General features: G+C 36.8%; 2 protein-coding genes across 2 annotated transcripts in view; both read right to left on the bottom strand.

The window, feature by feature from the left end:
- LOC113107158 (tight junction protein ZO-2-like) overlaps positions 1-14993 on the bottom strand; it is a 296039-nt gene that overhangs the window by 163929 nt on the left and 117117 nt on the right. The window lies entirely within an intron of this gene.
- LOC113107160 (sulfhydryl oxidase 1) lies at positions 5347-14479 on the bottom strand. The gene is made up of 8 exons (XM_026269470.1): positions 14152-14479; positions 11675-11775; positions 10200-10248; positions 9693-9795; positions 9064-9154; positions 8572-8717; positions 5854-5988; positions 5347-5537 (listed from the first exon to the last, which is right to left on the bottom strand). Exons 1-8 carry the CDS (start codon positions 14438-14440, stop codon positions 5378-5380), a joined length of 1074 nt encoding a protein of 357 aa, XP_026125255.1. The 5' UTR covers positions 14441-14479; the 3' UTR covers positions 5347-5377.

The following is a 14993-nucleotide window of genomic DNA, read 5'->3' as shown; positions in this document are numbered from 1 at the left end:
CGTCTCATGGAGAGAGCACGTCATTGTTGCTTAGCAAAGACAGACGCCTCATGAGCGCTTCTGCCCGAGCGCTTTGGAAAGGAGGAGAAAGACGCGCTTAGCGTTTTCCACGTGTTTTTAGGCGCGATATGTGAACGGCCCCTAAGGCGCTCGCTCACTCAGCACGCGCTGAAGGCTCGTTGCAAAATGTCTAATGCATTTAACAGACCAGAAATATAAGATCCTAAAATAACCAACAGGTCTGGTGTGGGTGCACTTTGGATTCCCTGTAAGCTATAATACCGGTGTCTAAATGCTGCAGGGATAGTTTGTTGCGTGCTTGTTTCTCATTTTTTTCGTCTTTTCCCAGATACTGACACAATAAGGTGATGTCAGCGTAAATGAGTTGACATGTTTCAAGTATTCCCGCTGGTGTTTTTTTTTTTTTTTTTTTATTCCCGCTAGTGTACCCTGTCATGTTGCAGATGCGACATACCGTTGTTTTTTTATCCACCACTCTCTTGCCATCACCATTATAGCTTAAAGGGAATCCAAAGTGCACCCAAACACCAGACCTGTTGGTTACTGGAGGATCTTCTTTTTTCTGGTATGTTAAACACATTGGCCATTTTGCAACGAGCCTTCAGCGCGTACTGAGTGAGCGAGCGCCTGACTGAGTAGTACCCTAACATAAACATATAAGATGGTGTTTTTTTCTTCTTCGGGAGTGTCAGGGGCGTTGCCTGTTACGTCGTTTGGGTTATTGGGCTACCTTGTTGAACGCATATCATTATATTTCTCTTTTTTTTTTTTTTTTTTTTTTTAATATAATGAATTAGTCCAACGAACCGTTCGGTATACATAATGCGTACTGCGTACCGAACCGAAAGCGTCGTACCGAACGGTTCAATACGAATACGCGTATCGTTACACCCCTAATATATTACTGTTTAAGGGTTTGGAGGTCAGTAAAGCATGCCTTATTTGATGAAAAGTGAGACTAAATATATTTACGTCACAAAAGATTCTATTTCAAATAAACAGTATTCTTTTGAACCTTCTGTCCACGAAAGAGCCCTGAATAAAGGATTCCACAAACATATTAAGCAGTATGGTTTCAATATGGATAATAATAAATGATTCTTGAGCATCAAATCAGAATATAAGAATGATTTCTGAAGCATCAAGTCTGTAGTAATGCTTTAAATTCAGCTTTGCCATCACAGGAAAAAACTACATGAAAATAAAAATCTTATAATAATATTTCACATTATTCGTTTTTATTCTATTTTTGTTCAAATAAATACAGTGAGCATAAAATAAAAAATAAAAATAAAAACAGCCACAAAACTTCTAAACAGTAGTGTAAAATGTATGCATGCCATTGCTTTAAATATCACAACATCAAATTATTTTTTGGTCGTTCATGTTCTTATGTTCTAAAATTCTACATATATTAATACATAAAGCAAGGTGTATGATTTAAAACAATGTATCATACTACTGAACATTAATGCATTTATAAATTAACACTAACCTACATATAATGTTAACAAAAATAAACAAAATGCATATAATGTTAATAGCAAAAATAGCTCTAAAAGTCATTTGTATGCAGATGCCAAGATAATTTTTCTACCTAATACAATGACATTGATACTTTTTAAGTCTTTTTAATACTTGAGTGTCTTAATACTGTTAGCGACTGCTGTAGTATTTTTTTCATGAGAAGACAATGTTTTCTGAGACTCTGTTATTCAGACAGTTTTTCCAACAGTACACTGTCAATCATGCTGTGTAAGAGTATATAGCCTCTGCATATTCCATCTACCAAAGCAAGGATATAGATCACTAACCACAAACAGCCCTTTCCAATCACTGTCCTTACTGATTCAGCCCCCCACCCCCCTGCTCTCCCTTCTTCCTCCACTTCGGACCATGACAATCCACTTCACCCTAGCAATATGTCATCTTAAATCCGATTAGTATCAGCATTCGAGAAAACCACAGTCTCTCTCTCTCTCTCTCTCTCTCTCTCTGCAGAGGTTCAAAAGAGAAGGCATCTGTCGGCCCAGCCCTGAAGAAGACCCCTGTTTAATCCCACCCTCTGGGACACAGACAAGTGGGCCATGTAAAATCCATCTAAACTATTTCCATGTTATCAGAACACCACCCAACAGCAGGTGCTAGTTGTCCACCGACATCGGGGTCTCTGAAAGTTGTTAGAATGAAAACAGGAAATGCAGAGTCAGTCATTTAGGACACCGTGGCCTCGGATAAAAGATGGAGTCGCGGCTGAATCTGGACCTCAAATTGCCTTCTAATTCCTTGTTTTATTCTCTCCCTCTTGCGTGGCGGGAAGCCTCTTTCAAGAAAGCAGGATAAAGATGGGTAATCCTAAAACCTCTTTGTAATGCTCTCATGTCTCCAAGATCCAGTCTTTTAATCCTGAAATGCATGTTCTGATTCATACAAATCCGGATTGTGCCGCAGACCCAGATACGTTGAGCAACAGCGTGACCGAGGAAAACACTTTGAATCAAACTCCACCAGTATATTTACTATTTAGTAAATGAATACACATATTTACACACACACACATACATACACACATATATATATATATATATATATATATGTATATGTGTGTGTGTGTGTGTGTGTGTGTTCGTTTCTGTGAATTGTGGGGACTTTCCATAGACTTCTATTACTTTTATACAAACCAAATGTTATTTATATCCCATAACATAACCTGTTTGCATTGTTAAACTTTCAGATAAACACCATTTACTATTTTTTTTTAATCAATTTTTGTTTCCCTTGTGGGGTCCTCCAAAATGTCAGGTTTTACTATCCTTGCGGGGACATTTGGTCCCCACAATGTAGCATAAACAAGCACACACACACACACACACACACACACACACACAAGAAAATAAGTAGAACAGTTATTTTAACTTGTAATATTTCTCAATATTATTATTATTATTTTTACTGTGTTTTTGATTACTTGACTCTTACTGACCCCAAACTTTTGAATGGAAATATACATACAAGTCCATTTATTTTTTTCTATTTTGCCCCTGTGGGCTCCTGGTGCAGGAGAAGGTTCAGGATGAGAGGGCAGGTTGTGACATTCACAGGATTATCCCATTACATCAGTCTGCCTGCATTCTAAGCATCTTAATCTAAAGTACCAAACCTGTAAGCAAACTAACTGTGTTTAGCATTCAAGCCACTGTACAGATCTTCAGCTCCGAACACTTGAGTGTGTGTGTGTGTCTGTGTCTGTGTGAGAATGTGCTTGTTCCTCCATGCCACCATTAATCTCTCCATGCTTTGCTTTAGTGGGGTTAAACACTTCCTCTTCACAGAGTGTCAATTAATGCAGCCGGCGTGTCTGTTTAACAAGGCAGCTCAAAAGAGCAAGCCAAAAACAGCAAGGACACTCTGAAGAGGCCCAGCTAAGGCCGGAATACCAGAGGGAGCCGGAAATATTGACAAAACTAACCACAGTTAATGGGAGGCCTGCCCAGGGGCCCCTGCCACTCCTCCAGGCATCTGTGTAGACCTTCCCCAGAGAGCCCTTAATAATCAGAGAGATTGGCAGAGCTACGCTGGACCCATGCAAAGCCAGCGAAAGGTCATTGTCTCAGACCTCATCAAAGAGATCCATGGCACGCGTCTGATCGAGTAGAGCATGGCTCAGTAGAGAACATACAGGGAATAGAGAATTGAGTGAATCTGAAAAATTACTTTTAAATTAGTAATTTAATATTTTGTAATATTTCATGTAAATGTAATATATATATATATTATATACACACATATACATACATACCATAATGTACATACACACACACACATTGCATGCTTTTTGTTTTAAGATAAGCAATCCCAGCCTAAATAATTTTCTCAAAAAATAAAAATAACATGGTAAAGACAAATGAGTTGAACAAATCCTTTAAAAAGAAAATAAAATGAAAAAGGATGTGACGAAACAGAACATCACAGCAGTGAAAAGGAATATCTTGGATGTGTCCTTAAATGTTGGAAATGAATCTAAACAATATTAGCAGTTTCGTAACCTGGTGTTATGTAAATATTTTCAGCAATGTACCATGTTTGTCACAAGTGCTGATATATTGACACCCTGAAACACCCTTATGACCATATGTACTTTCTAAAACCTAACTGATCCTATAATATCATTCAACACTGAAAATCTTTACAAGGAGGCATAAAAAACCCCATCTTGGATTAAAATGTTCAGTGTATCTCCCTCTAGTGGTTTGTTTTGTGAGCTGACTAGGCTGATACAGATCAGGTCAATGTATAAACAACCCACACCCAACCGACATATTCAACTAAGCCACCCGCAACTCGGACCGCAAAAGAAGAAAAATAAAATATTGTACCCGACCATCTTCCTGACCCGCATTTTTTTTAAAAGTAGTAAATGCTCATTGTAGCGTCATTGGGCCATAGACGTAGGAACCTCCATGGCCTGTAATATCCATTAATCCAGCCTGTGGAGAAATCACTCATTCTGTGGGGTCGCTCGCTCAACCCAGAATGGCCTGATGGTTCGAAAATATGTGGAATAAGGGCTGCTTTTTCTAGTCGACTAGTAGTTGTTCATTTAAGCCATTCGTGGACAAATCACCATTTTATATTAATTTAATTACTTAAATAGGCTATAGCAAAGATGAAGTTGATGATGTGGACTCGCCATCAACACCAGAGAGAAATGCACATTTCATATGGATTACATAATCAGAGAGTAGCCCATTTATTTTGGTTTGAATAATTTCATTTAAAAGTAGACATTTCAAGCTTTCTGTAATATATAGCCTATATTTCTCAAATCTGTGAGGCACAAGCTGAGTTTTGCCACACTCCAGTTCACATGCAATGCAAGTGATCGTGCCAGAGCATTATTACGTTATCTGCTATATATTTGCTCCTTATTTATTAAATACGGGCAATTGATTGATAAAACATTGATCAAAATTAACACACAATTTATAAAAAAACGAAAATCTTTAAATAAAAAAAAAAAATAAAAAAAAAAGTTTTCTATAAAACAAAACTTAATGAAGTCGTCAAAATCTTGTTTTACCAAAAAAAGCGCTGTTGCTCCCCAGTCTTCACCTTTTCTCTTGCCGCCTCCATCTCTATCTGCAGACTGAGCTTGTGCGTCATCTTCGCGCCAGTTATTGTGTAGGCTTATGGATTTCAAAATTGTGTCTAGTACTATACAAAGGTTTAATTGGCATCTTTATTTCAAACGTCCCAACCGACCATGACCCGAATATCATAAAAAATATTTTTGGATGACTCGCAACCCACGCATCACTGATACAGATGCCATGATATAAAACAATTAAGTGGATAATTAATCTTTGTGTGTATTGATGTAACTCACCTTAGCCAGTACACTGATGTACTTTTTGAGTGCAATCAGATGTTCTCCAGTGATTCTGACGTGTCCAGACAGCTCTACACGCAGAGAGTAATGCAGTGCTGATTCCAAATCAGACATATAAACACGTGTCCTATATGAATGCACACAAAAATATATGTAGGATTACAACTGTGCACCATTTAAATCATGACATGAGTCCACCTGATTGAGTTTTACTCGACCATTACTTTATAAAAACATTGTGACATTCTGCAACTCTTAAATAAAACTTTGATTAATAAATGTTCAAGTATGGCCATATTTGAATACAATGACCTTGGCGTTGCTAGTGCCACGCTTTACTCTTTGAAATGCAAGAATGCACTGAATTTAAATTATGCAATATGTAAAACTAATCTAAATGTGAAAAGAAATGACTAATTATGTCACACTATGTGTGCACTTACTTGTTAAATGGCCTCCATTCCTGTAGAGTCGAGTTCTTGATAAGATCAGTGATGGGAATCTGGGGTTTGCCTGTCCGCACTACCCCTGGCAACCTCTGGAGGGCGTATGAGTAAAAGGTACGAGCTTCACTGAGTCTGATGAAGGACGGAAAAAGGGAGTGAGGGCAACACAACCACTAAACATAACCTCAAGTGTGTGACAACATGTTACAGAAGAATGTGGAGTAGGTGACATGTCTGCCAGACTCCAGAAGAGCTGAGACTAGTCCACATTTATAGAAATGCTGTTTGTTGGATCAGTTCAGTTTGGGACCGGGATTAAAAGAAGAGGGTTAAAGTTTGGGTTTATGGAATAGATTCGAGTTAGGGTAGAGACAGTCACTCTAAATCCAAATATACCTACTAGCGCATACAACATGGCAGATGTAGCGTATAAGGAGTGCATTCAAATTAGATGCATACTTGCAGAACATAACGGGTCAAGAAATATATTCTTTATCAGATGCTTTACATACTTTAATAGTGTGTGATTTTAGACATAGCTTTAAAATTACAGATGAAAGTAGAGTTACAGGAAGTGCGGGAAAATAATTTGTGATTAGAGAGATCAGTATATTGGACAGGCGGATTAATCAACTGTTGTTTGAACGTTTTGAGATTTGTTGTTTAGTTCAGTTTTAATTTCACTGAAATTATCATAATGAGGGACAAAATAGGGTATCCTTACTTTTGCTGAATAACTGAAGTGTTACTTTGCCTTGGTGTCAATTCAAAAATATACTGACATCCTTATGGATGGATAAAAAAAAAAAAGCACTATAATTTTTCAGAATACATTTTCTTCAGATTTCACATTACTGAATTTTAAGTAAATATTACCAAAATAAATGAAATATTAAAAAAACTATAAACAAGTCAATGGAGTGCTACAGAAATTATAATGTTGTGCTTACAGTTTAAATGTTAACTTCATTTTTTAAAAGTTTCTCATGCTCACTAAGACTCCATTTATTTTATTAAAATAAACATCTTTAAAAACCTTCTTACTATTTGTGTATTTGTTTGATTTTTTTATTAAAAGAAAGTTTAGAGGAACAACATTCATTTTTAATTGAATTATTTTGTAACAAAAGTCTTATACTGTCAATTTTGATCAATTTAATGCATTCTTGCTGAGAAAAAAAGTTAATAGTCTGTAAGGTAGTTGTTAAGTTTATGTATTTTATGCAATAATGGTCATGCAGAATAAGTCATTAATATGTGATTTATAAGTACTGATAAGCAGACAATATGCTAGTAATATACATGCTAAAAAGCAACTAGTTAATAGTGAGAATTGGTCCGTAAACTGAAGTGTTGCCAAAAAATCTTACTGACCTTATTTTACTAATTGTCTTTATATCTGCCATTGAGCCAATACAGTCTATCAGTACTGGACACTGATATTTGTAAACCACCATTTCACTAAGTTAGATGCGTTTGAGACAGTAACCTTTTTTAGCAATTCTAAAAATAGAGTAGAATCCAAACCCCTTTTATCAAAAACACCTAGGAACGCATTGTGCTTGCTTAAATAAAGTGAGCTTACTCCCATGTCTCTCTTCTCCTGTTTTCTACTGTCATCTATTTATCTTTCTTCTTCAGATGAACAGATGGTGGGTGTGGTGTGCTGATGAGATGTCATTACTGATCATTACCCTCTTCTCTAACCCTGGCAATCAAACACCACTGTGCATTCCTGTGTCTCCAGCACAGGAGGACACACACTCCCTCATCTACCCAAGCTTCAATCAACCCTCACCGGAGAGATGGGGTGAAGCTTGAGGTCCCCAGGGGTCTGACGGCACGCTTCTGAGACCACGAGGACCCGAGGTGTGCGTTTATGTTTCTGAGCATGCTACACGAGATCAATCACGCATTCAGACCTGACGGGACGCCATCTGTTGCTCTGCAGAGCGGGGACTGCTTGGCAGGTGAAACGCTGAAAAGGATCACCATTGTTTCACTGTAGAAGATTAAAACCCCCCTCAACACACCCATGCAGGACAGAAACAACATAAACCAACCATAAATCATTTCTCTTTTGCATTTGTCATCTAAAGGGCCCCACACCCATGCCAAGTTATTTTTCTCAAATAACCATAACAAAGCGAGTAAGCCTCTGATTTATGCTCCTGGTTAGAATCGATTATGAAAGCTCTGTGATCTTGAATAATTGCATGTATTAAAATTCTTTTGCCTCAATACCATGGCCAGATGTTGCAGGATTTTTACCTGCAATGGCTAATGATCATAAAACTGAGAAGACGAGATCAGGCAAATGCTAAATGCTTAATTATAAGAACCTAAGAATAAAATGCCTCGGCTCTAACTCATGTTAATGAACTATGAAAGAGAGATTAAAGGTGAACCGTATAATTTCAGTCCCTCCAATACAAGCCTATGGGATTTTGCACCCTTTAAGTTTAATAGTTTAATATGTTCATTTTAAGCATGAGCTTTACAAAAAGTGATGAGCATTAGAATTTATTTTCAAACATCCCCAAATACTTCTCGTCTTGACTCCCCCGACCCCCCCCCCCCCCCCCCCCCCCGAAATTATTTAGGCATCAGGTTTAATGCATGATTTATTGTAAAATATAGTCCTGAAAAATCCATGACATGAGTCTGAAGTATTATATCTGTTACAGGGCCATATGAAGGAAATTAAATACTTACACTTTGAGTCTAGAGATATGTCTGGATGAGTTGTACAGGTAACATGAAGGAAAATCGGTCACACCAAACCTGGACACCAAACTTGTCTCCGTGTCCAAAACCCTGCGCACAGCTATGTTTTCATACTGCAACAAATCCAATGTCACCTGAACGAGAACAAAAATTAGAAATGCCATGTAAAAAATAAAAAAAAATAAAAAGTAACAGGCGACAATGTACATTTAAAATGTACATTTTGTACAAATAAATCCTACTCAACAAAAGTTATTGTGTATTTTCTCAAAGTCTTAGCCAAAATATATTTGAAGCTTGAGAATGCATGGGAAATTGTAATTGAATGGTTATAAAAAATAAAATAAAAATAAAAACCCCTCAGAATCTTTGTTTTGTGTTCAATGAAAAGAATTTGGGCTTGGAATAAGATGGTAAATAAAGTACATCATTTTCGTGTGAATTATTCCTTTAAATGATCCTTGTGTAAACAGATCTCACCTCTCTCCCCACGTAGGAGTCTTTACTCTCAAACACAAGAGCGAGGAGCTTCACACTGTTGGTCTGAAAGAAGTTGTCTATCTCTGCCTCACTGTCAAGAGAGAAAAAGATTAGATTCAAATAAGTTGAGATAATGTAATAAAACCAAACCAAAAATGAGTTCATTGTCTGACTGTACAGTTCACTCATATGCTAGGGAGTTTACTAAAGGTAAGTTTTGAGCCTTGAACTAAAACATACTTTAAGATGCATTTCCCCCCCGAAATTAATAAAAATAGTCCTGTGAAATTATTTGATATTTCTGTGCTTAATCTCGTTTTCGGCTCTCAGATGACGAAAATATATATATATATATATATATGCATTTCCTGCAATGATTTGACAGATGACACTAAAAAAAGAAAAAATTAAGATACAAATCAAGTTTATGGTGTGTCCTGTTCCTTCCTTATTCGAGTGAATTTTGAACAGCAGTGTTAAAGCAAACAAAACCAACATGCTCGCTGACCGTTAGAAGCAAGCATTATTTACAAAAGATGCCATCCAAACCTTTAAGATTTCAATTGCAAATTTAAACAAAGACATGCTTTAAAATAAGTTGAAAAGTGTGTAAGACATTGCATTCTAACCTGGCTGTCTCTAAAGGTGGACAAGCAGGTGGCGAAGTTTCATTGTGCATCTCCAACTTATTGATAACGTAGTGACGAAGGCCTCTTACATCCCTTGAAAATCCTATATGAACATTTAAAAACATGCGCATACATAAACAAAAGTACCCCAGAAGTAAACATCAAAGATATTTATTAAGTGGCTAAGAATTGGTTGAAATGGAATAGTTCATCTGAAAATGACAACTTATAATAGAGGCCAGATTTACTAAACAGGGCAAACCAGCGTTAGACTGCAATCCCATAAAAAGTGCCAATGGGAGTGGAAACTCTTCCAAATGCATATGCAATAAAGTCGATGTTTCCATGCCTTTTCATAACTTTTTTTCCCCCTACTTGTCTTAAGTAAACCCAGAAAGTAGACAGTAGAGACTTTTATTTTCCAGTAGAGACTTTGTTTTTTTTTTCGCAGTGTGAAAAAGACAACAGTTGCTGGACACACTGGAATAAATAAAGACACAGTTTTACCTCTGAAATCCTGGCCCCTGGACCCGCTGCTCGAATAAGCAGGGAAGAACTGAGAAAGACAGAGGGAGATCAGTAACGATGCTACTTGAGCCCTTCACATCAGTTGCATGCCTGCAGAGCCTCACTGACAGCTTTAGTCAACAGCACTTCCTCTTACCTTCTTAAAATTCATCAAAGCTGCGAAAGAATGTCCCTTCATGAGACTTTATTTTACAAGACAAGAACACAAAGTTAGACTTAAAAAATCCAGATACAAAAACACCCAAATAGTGAAGGAACATCTGGTGATGAGTTTCCGAATGTTTCCCTGAAGGAAATTGATGCACTATAATAATTCAAGGAATGGCAACAACAGTTAAATGTTTATGTAGAGAAAGGACAAAGAACTGACAGATTCAGTTCTATCAATTCGTCCCTCTGGCTACAGCATAGCCTTTACCCATAATGCATGACTGAACAAAGAACAGTTACTCATGAATAAAATGGATTCATCTGTGTGGAAAAAAAAACTCACAAGTCATGCTTTTGTGCTCAGCAAAGGGCTTCATTCATGAAACACAAGCAGAATGAATTTACGTGTAAATCATTTGTCACGGCATCAACAATTTAAATAATGGTTTTGTGAAAAATATACACAATTTGTCCCCACTCATATGAATAAGGACCAATATATGCAGTCATCCATTTTTAAAGCTGATTTCTTATCTTTATTTCCATTTATGAGCAATTTCATTACACAGACAAATTTACACAATTAACTGTATAAAGTTTTTTTTTTACTGCTCATCTCGCACATAAGATTATTCAGAAGATAAAATTGTATTGCTCAGGTGTTGCTTGCACTTTCAGAGCTCAGAAGACATTTCACCCAAGTATTAACTTTTTCTTAAATGTTTCCTTTACAGTTGTATTAAATAAACATTGCATAAAAATACAAAAGAAAATTATAGACTAAAAATTTTATATAGTTCTAATATTTAATATTAATAAGTAATAGTTCTAAGATTGTATTAATGTTTTTTTAAAGAAGATTCTTATGCTTACCAAGGGTGCATTTATATTTATGCATATATTTAATATACAATAAAAACCTTTTTCTATTTTTCATGCAATTTATTCATGTGATGGTAAATCTCAGTTTTCATCAACCATTATTCCAGTCTTCAATTAATTAGTGGGAAATAAATTAGAATTCAGTGGAACATGTTTCCATTCATATTTAAATCTCAGGCTTGTTATTGCAGAATCTCATCACAAACTGTTGAGATCTCTTCTGAAACTCTGGGAGGTGAAATTTAATTACTAGGGTTTGTTTCTCGGGAGGAAAAGTTTCCAGTAAATCACATTTCTTGCTACGACTGAGAAATTAAAAACAATTGTGGGTTTTCTTTCCTACACGAAAACAAACGTTGAATTATAATTATAAACGACAATAACAGCAACAATAATTGCATGCTCTCTAAATTGCACACTACCTTCAGAGAGGGATATCCAGTGATGCCGAAATTGGTGCACACTTTTCTGTTGCTTTCATCAGCACAATCAATAGCAGCCAGATCAACAGCAGGCTTCCACTCTACAACAGCAACACAACACAGAATGCAGTTTATGAAACTGAAACAATGCAAAGAATGGGATTGATGGTGTTATTGCAAATGCATTTCAGCTGCATATTGCAAAATTTGTGTTATGACTGTAAGCAGTCTGTGGTTAAAAACATCAAACACCTGTCTGTGCAAATACAATGTCAACACTATGTCAAAGAGCATCTGGCACAATACGACCAAGCAGTGTTTCTGATCAACACTGAAGGTACGGTGTTCTCATTCACAACATATGTTCAATTAACCTTTCACAAAGGGGACTTCCGGGTGTCAAGAGAGTGTGCTTTTAATGAACAGTGTTACGGTCAACCTAAAATCAGAAGAGAAAAAAATATATGTGCACTTTAAAGTGATTGTGTCTCAAAACCTAAATGAACTGCCTGTATTCGTAAGTAGCTAAATTAACTAGAAATGCCCCAATGATAACCATAAAAGATGCCCAGGTAGACAACTCACTATTTCACTAGGTAGTCTCACTTGGTAGAGCAAATAAGCTGACACAGTAGTTAACTCACTAAATCACTATTTAGGCTTACTAGGTAGGCTACCTCAGTTGGCAGACAGTTCATTTGGTGGGCTGTTTGTGTTTTGAGACATTGCTTGTTTGTATACTGTAGGTCAATATCGATCACTAGTCATTGTGTAACCCAGTAAGCAGCAATATACAAGCTTTTCTCAAATAGCGATGTGTTTATACCTATCCATTGACCACTGATAAAACTCATCAGAACGTAAAGGAGTCATCGTCCCTGAGCTTACTTTAACTTTGATGCAGGGAAGTTAGAAGATTTCTGAAAACAGTTTTCACACACAGAATTAAATGTTTAGCGTGAGAGTTAGGATAAAATCCCTCACAAAAATCACTTTGATTCCAAAAATCACGTTAAAAATATTTAAAATATACTTTAAACCTTGTAGTCGCTTATTGTCATTGTGTTAATTTATTTGGACATCAGCTGTGGCAAATACTTATTACAATACCTTATAACAGTTAACTATGTTTTGGAGTAGTGGTGGAAATTATGATTCTTTCTAGTGATTCGTTCATTTTCAGTTCGTTCACCAAAATGATTCGTTCAGAATCGTTCACTGATTCGTTCAGTGACCATTTCTTCGTATTACACAAAATAAGCCAGCAGATAGCAAAAAGTGTATTGTGTTGTTATGTCTCAAGTCAACGAACGTATTCACTTGTTACAAAAACTGATCTGGCTTTATTAAAAGGTGTGTATAATCGCATTCAATATATAAAGTCTAATTAAGTTGTTCAAATGAACAAAGCACAAGGTTTTCTTGCCTAAATAGCATTTTAATTGTTTGGTCAGACAGTTTGTTTATTATATATTCACATTCATCAATCGTGGATTAAACGTGGAGTTGCTAAATATCAAAACAAGCGTATGTGCACAGTACAGTACCTATAACTGCGCTTTGCATTTTTGCGAGATTGACATGCTAAATGGCAGACTGACCCGGTTTACTCTCATTCATTTCGTTCACGAACGAGATAAGCTATGTACCAGTTCATTTCATTCACGAACGACATGTATCCGTTCATTCAGCTCGTTCACGAATGACATGTGTGCCAGTTTAGTCATTTCATTCACGAACGACATTTTCTAAATCATTCAACTAATGCACGAACGACATGTGCTTTGCCGATTGAGAAACGTGATTGGTAAACTGTTTGCCAGAATATACCCTGACCATCAGGTCAGTCATTTCATTCACGAACGAGATGTATCATTCAACTCGTGCACGAACGACATGTGTGCCAGTTCAGTCATTTCATTCACGAACGCTATGTATCAGCTCATTCAACTCATTCACGAACGACATGACCGACATGGGTACCAGTTCAGTAATTTCGTTCACGAACGATAAGATCTCTAGATCTAGTTCAGAGTCAGACTCATATGAAACTCGTTCATTGAAGGGCGTTTTCGTTCACTACATTCAACAAATCAAATACTCTGTCACATCTCATACTCGAAGGCTATTGGCTCGAGGTTGAGTAATTCTTTGACAGGATGAAACAGTTGTTACCCGGTTCACTGAGCTGTGCATGCGCTGCTTATAGCGCCGCGCTGCTGTGGAGGGAGGAACTTCACTGAACGAGAAATATGAGTCAGTGGATTACGTGAACGAGAACGATTCGTTCACCTAAAAGATTCGTTCAAAAAGAACGATTCGTTTACGAACGACACATCACTATTTTGGAGGAAACAGGTTACCATGGTAAATGACAGTGTAGCGGAAGTCCAGTCGTTATACTTAGACGCTGCAGCTCACGAACAGCTGTTAACTGTTCGACAGTATCTTCACGGTGTGGAAATATGCAAACTAACCTTTAATATCTCTGGCGAGGTCTTTCCAGGTGGGTGAGAACGCGACGCAGTGTCCGCACCAGGTCGCGTAAAACTCCACGAAAAGAGCCGCGCTGGAGTTAAAAAGCACGGAGTCCACATTCTCCGGGGATAAAATAATAATCTGATCCGATGCTGTGTACAGCCCGGCTTCAGCGATTAAAGGACTAAAACTTATAAAAGAAATAAAAGCACATAAGAACGAGTTAAAGGGATTTAATTTGGTTTTTGTCGCGTAACAAGACGTGGCACAGCAGCCCTGCTGCGCCATCTTCCCTTATTTCAACTAACTCTATTAGAAAGTGATAGAAAGTTGACTGCTACTGGTCACACGTTTAACTCCCTCCCACTTAACTCTACACAACTCCCACTCTCTTCCAACTGTACATAGCTCACAGCAGAACACATACATTTTTCTAACTTCTTACACTTTTATGTCTCAGTGTTTGTTTTTATTAAAACTAAGAGTTTTAACACACACACACACACACACACACACACACACACACACACACACACACACACACACACACACACACACACACATATATATATATATATATATATATATATATATATTCATTTATCTTTGTTTGTTATATAAATATTACAACTGTCTTGGAAACGTTTACCATGCCATGACGTTCAGTTGTTGTTTTTTTACGTTTAATTTGAATAATTTTATCTTATCAAAAGAATTATGTGTTTAAAACTATAATAGTCCCAACAAAGAGTGAGATAAATATAACCAACTTTAATTTTACAATTGTGAAAAGATTTCTATCTAGTTGTTCACAAGTTAAAAATCGTCCCTCAGTTGTGAC

The sequence above is a fragment of the Carassius auratus genome, chromosome 8, assembly GCF_003368295.1.
Source record: "Carassius auratus strain Wakin chromosome 8, ASM336829v1, whole genome shotgun sequence".
Lineage (NCBI taxonomy): Eukaryota > Metazoa > Chordata > Actinopteri > Cypriniformes > Cyprinidae > Carassius > Carassius auratus.
This window is presented reverse-complemented; position numbering and strand designations above follow the sequence as displayed.